This window comes from Anopheles moucheti, chromosome 2 (assembly GCF_943734755.1).
Source record: "Anopheles moucheti chromosome 2, idAnoMoucSN_F20_07, whole genome shotgun sequence".
Classification (NCBI taxonomy): Eukaryota; Metazoa; Arthropoda; class Insecta; order Diptera; family Culicidae; genus Anopheles; species Anopheles moucheti.
This window is the reverse complement of record NC_069140.1, coordinates 96,561,702-96,574,461: the sequence shown is the minus strand read 5'-3', so window position 1 is coordinate 96,574,461 and position 12,760 is coordinate 96,561,702. Positions and strand designations below refer to the sequence as shown.

Sequence of the window (12,760 nt, the reverse complement as noted above, 5' to 3'; positions counted from 1 at the left end):
ATGGACATTGTTTGTCCAAGGGTTTAATGTGTTTTAATATTTTATTGTTTCTGTTCGTTTTTCTCCAGCTAGCGATTTTCTGCTCCTTTTTTACTCCAACGCAAACTTTGTTGACATGGTATTTTGACGTGCTACTGTCAGATTATACAGTGCTGGCCGCTTTGGCGCATCACCAACAGGCAGCCATAGAGGGTTCGCAAAACAGAAGGATTTTCGAAGAAAAATACAATAAAAGCATGTCAAAGCTGCTGGAAAAATTAGATTAAACCATTTCACATTTTTCCCTTTCAAAGGGCAAGTTTTCTACCATAGAAATATAAGTAAAACTATTTTTTTAAAAAGAAATTCTTGACGAATTTACACTGTGCACAACCGATGGCTGACAGTTTCCATCAGCCAGCAAACCAGTAGGCGTCTCACTCCAGCACACATCTGCTCACTTCGGCTCTGTTTCGCTCGCGCAGCCAATTCCGACACTTTTTTTCGACCAACTGTCAAACAAGCAGATAGAGCAGTGAAGAAATTGTGCAAAAAGATTATGTTGTAAGATCCCGTGTGCCTGTGCTAGTTTTTCGAAAGGATTTTCTTGTATGTTACCCATTATTGAACTTTGCACTGGCGGTGAATCTTAAATCTTGAGTGAAACAACTTCAAATATCCGTATCCGTAGTGTGCGAGTGCGTCATGGTTTAGCTGCAAATCAACTTCATCGCAACAGCGGGGTGCGTCCGTAGTTCGTAAAAGTGAAAAGAATCGTACCAAATTGTGCACAAAAATGCGTATGAAGATACCGAAAAACCTTGTCAAGTGTGATCGTGGTCGGGGGATAGTGTAGCAACAGCCCAGTTAACCAAACGTGGGCAGGCATTGTGTGAAAAACCGTAAAAAGATGTGAAAAACCACAACATCTCACAGTGGTGTTTTGAGAACGAAAAATAGAGCCCTTCCTCCAGGTGCGAGACCTATTCTTCGGGAACGGGACGGGTTTGTGAAAAGCACTGTAGTAGTATCCCAAGCACGTCCTGTACGTTGTGAAACGCAGGTCAGGAAAACAACAACCTTGATCCGTACGTGTACGTCAGAGTGTGGGGTGGGTGGCCGGTGCCAAGGTCCAAGGCAGGAAGGCAAATCACCCAACCAGAGCAAAAACGCAAAAACATCGTAGTAGTCAGCAAACTTTCTTTGCTTAGCCGTGTGTATACGTTGGAGTGCCCCAAAGGATGTTCCGATCGTGTTGTTTACGTTAATCCAAGGTGTGTAGAAAAATAAACAAAACGCCCTGTCCCCGTGTGCCCCGGTCACAGAGGGCACCGCGCTCCAAGCACGGTACAATTGTTTGCATCTGATCAAGTAATTTGATCTTCGCTTACGATTAGCAACAAGTTCAACGTTGATAAGTGAAAACGCCGTGTGAAACGAACGTACTGTGTGGCAAGAACAAAAGAAAGCAGAAATTAATACAAACGTAGCACACTGTTCCAAGTGCGAGGAAAGATCCCTTAAGGGCGAATGTAGTTTACACCTTAGTACGGTTGTTTATCGCCCAGCAGTAATGCTGTTCTAAGCGCATTGCAACATTCCTACTGCCGTTCGGTGCATAGTTTATGTGCGCATTTGAATTGAAATCAAGATTTCAAAGCTAGATCGAGCTCCGTTTGCCCGGGCAATGAGAATGCAGTGAAGCTAACGCGGAAGCTAAATCAAACAACGCTAAAACACAACCAAATCTTCTGGCCGAACGCATCATTTCACCCCGGAAAGTAAAATGGGAAGCGTGTGGAAGCGGTTGCAGCGCGTCAACAAACGGGCGGCCAAGTTTTCCTTCACCGTGTCGTACCATGAGCTGTTCATGGAGACGACCGCTAAATGGTAGGTTTTTTTCTGTAATTTCCATTAATAGAAAACATTTCATTTCCTTACTTGTAGCTACATTTTCCTGCGTGGCCGAGCAGGAAATTTATTATAACAAATTGATTCATTACGAGGTTTTTGGGAGGCTCCATTGTTTACTTTTCACCCACAATAACGAGAGGAGAGGGCTTTCTTAAGGGTGAGCTTCGTGTTACCTCAAGCCCGAATCGAACAGCAAGACGAAGACGTAATCGTACCTCGGAAATGAACATCATAATTTCCTGTATCACCACCATCATCGTCATCACGAAACAATGCTAGCGTCATCACATCGTACGGCGGCTCACGTCATCGACGGGAGGTTTCAGCGTTTCGGATGCAGTTCCGTCGCGTCTTGTTTTGTTTATCTTGCCGTCTTGTGAAACCGTCCGTTCGCACTCCGCTTTAGGCCCCATTGACGCTACCAAATGGTGGGTATTAGAGAGCGGTCGGGTTATTTCTTTCCGCCCGCATGCTCGGACGATCCTAGTGTACAGAGGTCGGCAAACATATCGTTCAAGCACTAGATGTGCTAATGGCTTGCTCAGTATTTTTATCTAGTTGCATATGAACTTGCGGTATCCAAGCAACATGATTGAAGAACACGTTTTTTTTTCAATTCTTGGTTTGATAAATAATTGCTTCATCTTTGGTTATCCCTGGAATCGGTAAGAACGTTTGGGGTGGCAAATCCCAAATGGGAAGGGGATGGAGTTGGTCGATTTTTTATTTTTGGACGATGACGCGTGTACAAACCTCCCAGCTGCATCCATTGTTGGAGTGGGAGCTACAAGAGTGTGTAGCGTTGCCTCCCAAAGACACACTCTTCAAGCCTGTTCAAACATTCGTCATTTATCGATGCACATTGTTTTTGCGGTCAATTTATTTTTATTTCCAACAGAAAACCGAACGATTATTGCTCGCGTAGTACACGAGTATGATGTTTTGTATTTTATTTTTAAAAGTTCCATTTTCGTTTCCCCGTCTACGGTGGTAATGGAAAAGTATTGATCAATTTGTTCATTGCTTTCGCACACACAGGGATTCGTGCCCCGAATGCATTTTCATTACCGAACGTCCTTGCATAGGCCTAACCCCCCGCACACCGTCTGTAAAGATGATGAGATTTTCATTACGGCTCGCCAACCACCCATGAATAAAATATGCATCGAAAGCGTTTGCCGATCTGTTTGTTATAAAATGAAACACCCGCGTTGCGAGCTAGCACGGAATAAACGAAAAACGCCATGAAGCTCCAATATACCATGAATTCGCTCTGAACGCTGTACTTGGATGCATTCTTTCCCGCTTACAACCGCAACGGTCTAACTCCCCTGGGTCAGAGGCCTTCCGAATGCAATCGCAACGGAGCTCTCCGTTCGTTCAGAGGTCATCCGATGCGGCTGTGGTTAATTCATTATCATCATCAAGCGCATGTACTGCCGGCCACGGGCCAAGACTGCGTTGAGAATCTGGAATGGAACAAAGCAACAGCTACTTCAGTGATTTCGTTGCCGCTATATTGCGTTCCGGAAGCACTTGAAGTGACGGTTGAAAGAGTTTTTGCTGCTTTTACCTTCACCCAGTTTAAGCAGAAGAACGTGGCAAAGAGTGTACGATGAAATGAATCAGACGAATTTGAGATAGTAACCTTTTTTGTGATATCTTGAGTTTTTGTGTTTGTTTTATACAATGTGCAGTCAGATATACAGTCCTCATGGAAGGACTGTCAAATAATAAGCAAATTAAGTGACCTAATGGGCAAGTTAATTAGGCACTAAATGCACCCCATGGATTACAGACCGAATTGGTCTAAGTTATTATGTATTTCACGAGTTCTGCGATTCTGGCTTTGATGTACTTTTGATTAGTTTAATGATAGGGAAAATGCTTTTAATTTCAACAATCTGTTCCCGATTAATTTCCATAATGGTGTTAATTGTTCCATTTCACAATGAGGTTGATTTTTTTCTGGTCAAGCTGTATTCTTTCCGTTCACATGGCACATTAATTAAATTGCCCGAGTGTATCAAAATAACCCGTCGTATCCAAACGGCTAGCCTCTCTTCGGCCAGTCAATCAAATTTTGCACATTGCGCAAACCTCTAACCAGCTGAAAACAAATCAATTAAGCATCAATCGACGTTCCACCGGCGGCAATGGCCGAGTGCCTTTGTCCAGGGTAGTAGCGCACGCGCTTAAATTGCAAGAACTGTCCCACGGAATTGATTTCATTAATTTATAACCGCCTTTCGTTTCTCTTTCGCATGTGATAGGCGCCCCAATAAGTTGCACGTCGTGTGGACACGCCGATCGCGGCGTGTCTCATCGAGTGCGCTCGAATGGCAGCCGGATCTGATCAACCCGCTCAGCAGCACAATGTCCTGGCCCATGCCGGACAACCATACGATCGCCGTGACGCTATTCAAAGACATTCGAACGCTCGAGCTGGAGGATAAGGATTGGACGTTCGTGCTGGAGGATGTATCGCAACTCGGCAAGAAGCGTGCCCTTGCGTCGGCAACGATCAACATGCGCATGTATGCGAGTATCGAGTCGACCCAGCAAACGTTTACGTTGCGATTGCGTCCAGTTTCGAAAAAAATATTAGCGGCTAACCTCGAGCTAACACTGAGCTGTGTTTTTCTGCGCGAGGGCAAAGCGACCGACGAGGACATGCAGAGCATCATCTCACTGATGTCCGTCAATAATGTGTCCGACATTGCTCCGCTCGATGACCTGGAGGATATACCCGATTCGGAAAATTCGATGGATTTTTCCGAGAACATGTCCGAACTGACGAACCAGCTCGACCAACTGACGACGAGTTTGAACAGCTCGGAACTACTGACGCCGATGAGTGGTGTACCATCCTTGCTTTCCGACGATCAAACGCCGATCGTGTGTGGATCGCGGGAAATGTTCCTGAATATGCTACAAGATCGCGAGGATGAAGCAAAGCGAGAACTGGACGAGAATGAAAACAAGCAGTCACTGCAACGATCGAAAGAAGTGGGAAGTGGTGAAGCTGCACAAACATCATCGTATCCTAGTCAAAAGGAACCCGAACCATGCATCCCAGAAACGGTACGGGCGTTAGCTGAAGAGGAAGACGTTGAGGACCAGCTGGACAAACAACTGGACGCGCTGGGTACGCTGGAAGATGAAGAGGATAATGAGGATGGTTTCGCTTCCGGACGCTCAACGCCGATCATAGCTGCATCGCATCGTTTCCCAACACCGGAACCACTCTCCGGGGTGGTCATACAAGAGGAGAAAAAACGATCGCCCGAACCTCCGAAACCTTCACCCTTCGATGGAAAGTCGTTCAACAGCAGTCGGTCCGATCTCAAACCGTTAAATTTAGTCAAGAGCTATGACAACGAACCGAGCGAAAACGAAAGGAACACAAGTTCTGAGCAGGAAGCGGATGACCATTTGGATGTATCATTGGTTCCTCCTATACGAACAATACCGTTGCCGCTTTCGACTGGAGGAGAATTATTGAAACCATTGGGAACACTGAAAGACAGTACGCCGGGACAGGATCTTCTCGAATGGTGCAAGGAGGTAACTAAAAACTACAATGGTGTGAAAGTGACAAATCTGACTACGAGCTGGCGCAACGGGATGGCTTTTTGTGCGGTGATACATCATTTCTATCCTAATCTTATGTAAGTATAGCTACTCAAGTGATAAAGCTCACTACCTGTTTTTATAAAAATTGTTATTCGTGCTTTCTAGTGACATGACCAAATTGTCCCCTGGGAATGTGATTGAAAACTGTCGAACGGCATTCGATGCAGCAGAGAAGCTTGGTATACCGAGAGTGATTGAGCCGCGTGATATGAATTTACTCGCTGTGCCGGATAAGCTGGCAGTTATGACGTATCTTTACCAGTTGCGGGCAAACTTTACCGGACATCAGCTAGAGGTCCAATCCATCGGTAAGTATGTGTCCAGTGAGTTTAACGGCAAGAATTCGAGATGTGCAAGCAGTCTATTGTTAAATGCTTTTGTAATTTGGATACTCTCTTGCGTGGGATACCTCTGTTCTAACACTCAAATTACCCATTTAAGATGGCAGCGATGGCCCCTGTCGGGCATGTGGCCGTGCAGCTGAACAGGCAATATGCTCTTATCACTCGCAAACGAAGGTTTCCGATGAAACAAGAGGTATTGAGTGAATATCTTTGCGAGAACGAGTTTTCCTTTCTTGTTTGGATTCAAGCAACAAAATAACTCCCTTAGAATCTGGTAAAAAGGACACACGGATTCTAATGTAGAAACGCATTGTTTTGTTTTGTGTGTGTGTATTATCATTGCAACAGTGAGTCTTTGGCTTACTTTTTGACCTTTTATCATTCATTCAGCATCACTTTTGAATATTCTTGAGGCAATTCATAGCAATAGTGACAATGTTTGTTTATGAACAGTTTGTGGTTTGGATATATAAGCATCTTCTACACAGATCGTTCACAGAAACAGCAACAAAAAAGTATTTAAATGCTTTAAAAATAACACATAACGCGCGTGTCAAGCTAAGAACTAAATCATTCGCATTTCCTTTGTTGACAGAAACAACCATTCTTACCATTTTGTTGTGTATTGCAGGTGAAACAACGGATGATTCTAGCTACGTGATTGGTAATTACAAGTCCGACAAGCTGTGTAAAAATCTGCTCAATCTGACCGATATCATCACGCCAAACAACGATGATCCTTTGGGACATAAAGCCGATTCAAAGGCGACCCTATTGGCCAACTCGAAGCACTTGCTGGGACGCGTACTTTCCCCTACCAAAGATAAGCTTCCCAACTTTCCCTTTAGCCTGCTGGACGGGCCACTCGGTCCGGGACATGTCGCCAGCAATGGTTCTAGTATTGCTGATATCGGTAGCCAGCAGCAACGAGCAGCCAATGAGGATATCAATAGTAAGCCAACGAACGGTACGAGTGGCCATCGTGGCAGTGTAGACAGTGGTAGTACTAATACTTCTACAGCAGATAATGAGGAAACTTCGATAGAAAACCGTAACGTTCCAACGGCAGTAGACAGCAGTAGTACAGTGACCGTAAACGGAAATAGCACTAGTCCATCGGAGGATGATACTGGAACTGAAACCATCGCACAGCAGGACGGAACGTCCTCGTCCGATTCCCAAAGACGTGCCCAAATGGAAAGTAAATTGCAGCACAGCGATAGAGATGTTGGTGGTGATGATGAAGAGATTCAAACGCTGCCCCAAACGATGGATTTAAATAAAGCGAACGTAAGTAGATACGACCAGAGGCACTACAACAAGAGTGTGAAGCCCGGAAGGATTTTTTTTTGGTTGGTTGAGTTTGAGTTAAAAACTTCTGGGTTGATTTGATTTATTTTATTTTTATAGTAGATTTACCATGAGTGCGTGTTTTGGTTGATTTTTCATTGTTTGATTTTAGATTTATTATTACTCTAAATTTGTTATTGTCAATTATGAAATGATTATTTACCGTTACCGCGCAACTCCACCTGTACATATTCTTCTCAACATTCCAATCAGAGGGTTTGTATTATGTTTTTGTTTTGTTTTCTTTTGGCTTCGTTTTCTTTTCGCTCCTGATTTTAGAAATTGATTTTACGGCACAAAGAAATGAGCGAACGGGCCAAGCTCATGATAGAACGGCTTAGATCGTCGCACGTAGATAGCAAAGGTGACAAGGATGCAGTAAGTGTTTCGTTTGTTTTTCTTCTTTAGCAAATAGTTAGTTTTAATAGTATTTTTTGTTGTGTAAATATTTTTTTTTCCATTTTTGTTTAATTAATTGGGTTTATTATTTGAGTTTCTATGGATGAGATCCATGAATGAAGCTGTTACTGCTTCAAACATATCACGAATGTAGCTGAATAGTCTTACTAACCTGTGCTTTTCGTTTGCCATTTGCTTCGTTTTGCTGCCGTCATTCATATTTTCAAAAGGTCGAACGACAGGCCAGGTTGCGTGAGGAGGCCAGAAAGTTGATTGCGGGGGCGAAGTTAAAACTATCAGGGCTGGACTCTCCGTCATCGCCCACAAAGCTGTTTCCTTCCGGTGGTCGTCCAGCGGCTCCTCTATCTCCGGATCGGGCTATCTCACCTATCAATAACGGATCAGAGTTTATCTTTCCCATCGGTTATCACCATTCTCATAAAAAGGATGTGATTTCACCCGGACAACAGGATGCAAATGGCAAGGATGGTAAGGGTCACAACTACAAGACGATGGAACATAATAGTAACCATCCACTAAAGCGCGCTACCCCTTCGCCGAGCAAGTTGATTGAGTTTATGGGGCCAAAGAGTGAAGACGACATTGGTCAGGTAGGTTCTCTTTTGAATTTTGCGATTTGTATGGTTTTTTGTGAGTGTGTAAGGTTCAGTAAATTAATTGCCAGTTTCACAAATATGAAAGGAGGACATAAAACTATATTAAACAATATTATAATCACAATTATCTGTTGTCACCCGCAGGTGGAACGTGTAAACTACATTCAAAGTGAGCTTAACAAACTGGAACGAGAGCAAGAAGCTATCGATCTGAAAGCAAATGCTCTCGAGAAGAAATTACGCGCTGTGATGGGTGGAACGATGACAAGTAAGTGTGCTATTAAAAATTACATTAAACGTGACATTGAAACTACCTTTTGTTTTAATTTTTCACATTCGTTTTAGACGTTTCTGAAACTGAAGATCAACTGATGTCACAATGGTTTACCTTGGTGAACAAAAAGAACGCCCTACTCAGGCGGCAAATGCAGCTTAATCTACTGTGAGTGTTTAGGTGCTGTCCGATCTAGAAATGTGTCAATAATGTTTCCTGTACCTTTACCTTTCAATAGTGAACAAGAGAATGATCTTGAGAAAAAGTACGAAATGCTAAACATGGAGCTGCGAGCTGCCCTCTCCATCGAGGACTGGCAAAAGACGGAGGAGCAGCGTGAGAAGGAAGCACTGCTGCTGGCGGAATTGGTGGCGATTGTCGATAAACGGAATGAGCTGGTGCAGAATTTGCACAGCCAAGAACAAGCGTAAGTTTTCGCGAGCGCCTAATTTGTAACATGATTGTTTCATTAGTTTTTATGTGCTATATTTCAGCATCGAAGATGACGACGAAATAGAGAGAAAGCTTGAGACAGTAGATATTAATCAAAAGGACGAAAAATGTGTCATCCAGTGAACTGGTATGTTTGAGCGGCATTTGTTCCTGTGTTCACATGATTCACATTTGAATTGTTTTAGATTTCTATTTCTATCTGTTTGGAAAAGGATTTTCCATTTGACGCGCTGTTTCGGGCGATACATCAACATTTGCGTAACCAACACTAGCGCGCCAAGCGATACCGAGACTCAATCATCGTACAATCATCGTTTAACACACGACATACCAACAGCCTATAACTACAGTAGAGACATTTCCGTTCCGGGTTTTGAATTCCGTTTCCGTAATGAATTCCGTCCGTTGTGTACACACGTTTCGTGGGTATGTATGTGTGCGCGTATTTTGTGTGCACGTGTGTTGTAGGCGTGTGCTTATATTTATAGAAGCAGTCAAAGAAAATTATAGTTGTGTTTTAGGATGTGAACCTATATCAACAATTTCATCTCGTAGATCGATGATCCATCGGTGGTTTTTTTATCGACCGATCGAGTTGCGTTCAGTTGTTGACCTCGCTCGTAATGCAATAATACTGGGGTGGATTGCCAGTTTATATCAAATGAGCAGGAGGAAACAAAATGTGGCCAATCGACCATCAATCGATTCTCTTAATGTTGTAACAGACCTCCAATCAATGGTTTAAGCATAGCAGTACCTTTTGTTTTGCTTTCGTCTAAATTAGGCAAATATCTACGTGTCATGACAAAGGTTTAGTGTATTGTTTAATGTCTAACATCATCATAAGGCTTTCATGAAGTGGAATGGAAAACTACACTTGCGAGCTGAAGCGACACTGATGGGTCCCAAGTGCAAAACTTATATTTATTGCAATAATACATTAGCTTTAGCTTTTATTATTAAGTTTCCGTTCTCTTTTAACAAGTTGTACGACTACAATTTTACTGTTCAAATTCTACTTTCCACGGTACTGTACCGTACGCTTTATTGAGTAGTCTGGTTGGTAATGGTTCAATACCGGCTAGGAAATGAGTAACACGAACAAATCTACTAGTGAAATAGGCTTCAGAGCGAGTTAGGTTTAGACGCGGTGTCAGCTAAACGCTAAAAGATAATGTAAACTTATTCAAAGTGATATTAGAACGTGGGGAAATCGAGTGAGTGTTTTTTATATGATTAGTATCTTTTATTACTACGCATACGAAGTCGCCTTTCACCAAAAAAGTGATGTGTATGCACTCATGCTTAGGACGATTCACCCGAAAAACTGGAAAAGAAAAGAAGGAAAATCCTTCATAGGATTGCGATTTTATCTATGTAATGAAAGAAGCTTCAATCTATCTATCTACTTAATGAACTAGTTTCCACCTAGTTTTAGTATTGATCACACACATACATATTTTGTTCAGATCATATCATGGATGATTTAGTGTACATATGTAGTGATATGACGTACAATGTTTCGATCATAAGCCTATGCTATTCTATAGCTATTTTCTATTTTCTTTGCTTTTTTCTCCATCATGATATTCTTTCGGGTGAAAGTGAAAAAAGCGCAGTGCAGATAAATATATCGTAATATAATTTTCACTATAGCTTCTATCATGATGAGCGATTGTGTTGCTTTTGTCGAAGTTTCGAGGAATACATAATAATTTTTTAGCAGGCTAAAGGTCATAAAGCGGCTTCTATTTCTACGTACTACCATTTACTGTCCATATTGAAGTATTGTACAAGTACTTCGTCATTGTTTGGTCATCTCAATTTCATGCTTCATACCGTAATGCCGAGATAAAATATTCTAGTCACAGCGGAAAGGAATTACCAGTTGTTGTCCATATTTCTGCAGATATGGGGTTAGGTCACTAGCAAGTGAGGGGGTGAATTATGTATCCAAGCAGCAAAATTACAGCTTTCCAACGCCTTTTAGACCTGGTGAAGGGCTAGTTGTATGTAATAAGCTTTCGATAGTAACTCTTTTCTTTTAATACCATACTTCCGTTTGAAAAGAAGCGAAACGATGGGTATAAATAATCAATGGTTTACTACTTATTAGGTTCAATTTGCATAAACGTGTTTTGAGAAGGAAGATAATTGAAGAATGGAACGGGGTTTAAAGGTTCATCCTACAGCCAAAGACAAGTTGCGGAAGAGAACGATGTCGGAAGAAGAATTCATAAGGTTGAGTTTTTTTTAAACATAAATGTCAACTTCTAGCGCTCAATTTTGAAAGAGATTTTAGCTTATCAATGATAATCATAAGTGCACACTTCCATATGATTTCGCTTTACTTCGGCTGGCACGAAGACACACCGAATGCACTACTTGAATTGATGAAGCGGATTTTGTTTCCTTTTAACAATCGGATTGGGTCATAAGGGCTTTATGTACCGCTACTACTTACCCACCTTTCTCGCAGTTTAGTAATAGATTTCACAACTAACATGCATATTTGAAAGCATACTCATTTCTATACTAACAATTTTCAAACTAAACGCGACAATAGCTACTCTCTGCTGGATAGTCACACCACGTGTAACGCTTGAAGTTATTCTGAACACATACACCAACACTGGTTATGTACAATCTGCATTGATAACACACCCGATAGCGCGATCCTATAGATAAAATGATACATTCGCAATCGTAAGTTCGAACGCATTAAATTATTGTCATGTAATCAACCCCCATCATATGGCTTTCAATCACACAATCGGAGAAAAAACTCGTTAAAATGCGTAGCAAAATAAACATTGTGGAAGAAAGTTGGGAAAGGAAAACAAAAGCGTTAAGCAAAGGCAACAAAGTATAACTTTGGCCTTATAGCGTAGCGCACAGAATAGGAGCGATATAGATAAGAAGCAGTACAGAAAATTCAATCCAGATAAAGTCAAAGAATCCGCATAGAACGGTCTAACTGCCTAAGAAGCAACACGGAAATGTGCAACAAGAAAACATATTGTTAGACACTAGTAGAAAACGAATGACGTTATTTCGGAACCGAATTCAACACGAAACGCCACATTCGATCGCATAAATCTAATGCTACACATCACTGCGGAGCATACACTGAAAAATGAAATCATCTTTTACTTTAGTCTAGATCAAACCGAAACAGGCACGAACGGTGGACGTGAATAATGGGAGCATGTTTTCCCAGCAGTAGTAACTGACAGTCCTTTCCCTCGTTACCTTGTTATGGAGGCGATATTTTTCGGACAGACCACGCTAAGCTTAAAGAGAAGGAATTCAAGTGCATGAATGATAGTAGAGAACCAGAGCAGAAGATTACCATCACAGAGCTGTATTTATATATCGTATATATATATACACACACCCGTTTGCGACCTTCTAGATTGAGTATATACTTATACATAAATGAAAAAAAAACACATATATATATTTTCTCATAATATATACATAGACCCATTTCGCATTACTCATGGGACGCGCTGCGAGAGCTATGTAAATGTAGGTTTCCTATCGAAAAGGCAAACAAAAGATGCGTTGTGCAATGGGAACGCAGTATGTGCAGTAAAGAACTTAACATGAATAAAGGTGACGCTTGCGGATTGTAATGGTTTGATGCAGTAACGGAAAATTATCGAACAGAAGTGTGCTTATTTCGTGGGTCGAATATCGAAGTCATCTTCAGAACAAGGGAAAGAAAACAAAACGCATACCTGTTGTGTAAAAGTTAAAAGACTTTACTTTATTCTTCCCAATTAACGTAC

The 12,760-nt window shown here is 41.9% G+C and overlaps 1 protein-coding gene across 2 annotated transcripts; it reads left to right on the top strand.

Moving 5' to 3' along the window:
* The first annotated feature begins 965 nt into the window (after nucleotides 1-965).
* Nucleotides 966-12,455, top strand: LOC128310548 (EH domain-binding protein 1). Of its 2 annotated transcripts, XR_008288878.1 has the most exons (12): nucleotides 966-1,869; nucleotides 4,167-5,564; nucleotides 5,635-5,837; nucleotides 6,505-7,163; nucleotides 7,503-7,601; nucleotides 7,853-8,233; nucleotides 8,384-8,507; nucleotides 8,585-8,681; nucleotides 8,752-8,940; nucleotides 9,008-9,093; nucleotides 9,152-9,392; nucleotides 11,083-12,455. XR_008288878.1 is itself a non-coding variant. In XM_053047213.1 (11 exons), exons 1-10 carry the CDS (start codon nucleotides 1,766-1,768, stop codon nucleotides 9,087-9,089), a joined length of 3,336 nt encoding a protein of 1,111 aa, XP_052903173.1. In that variant the 5' UTR covers nucleotides 966-1,765; the 3' UTR covers nucleotides 9,090-9,093; nucleotides 9,152-12,455. The 2 variants fall into 2 exon arrangements, 1 of the variants encoding a protein (XP_052903173.1); XM_053047213.1 differs by having other exon boundaries at nucleotides 9,152-12,455.
* The last annotated feature ends 305 nt before the right edge of the window (nucleotides 12,456-12,760 follow it).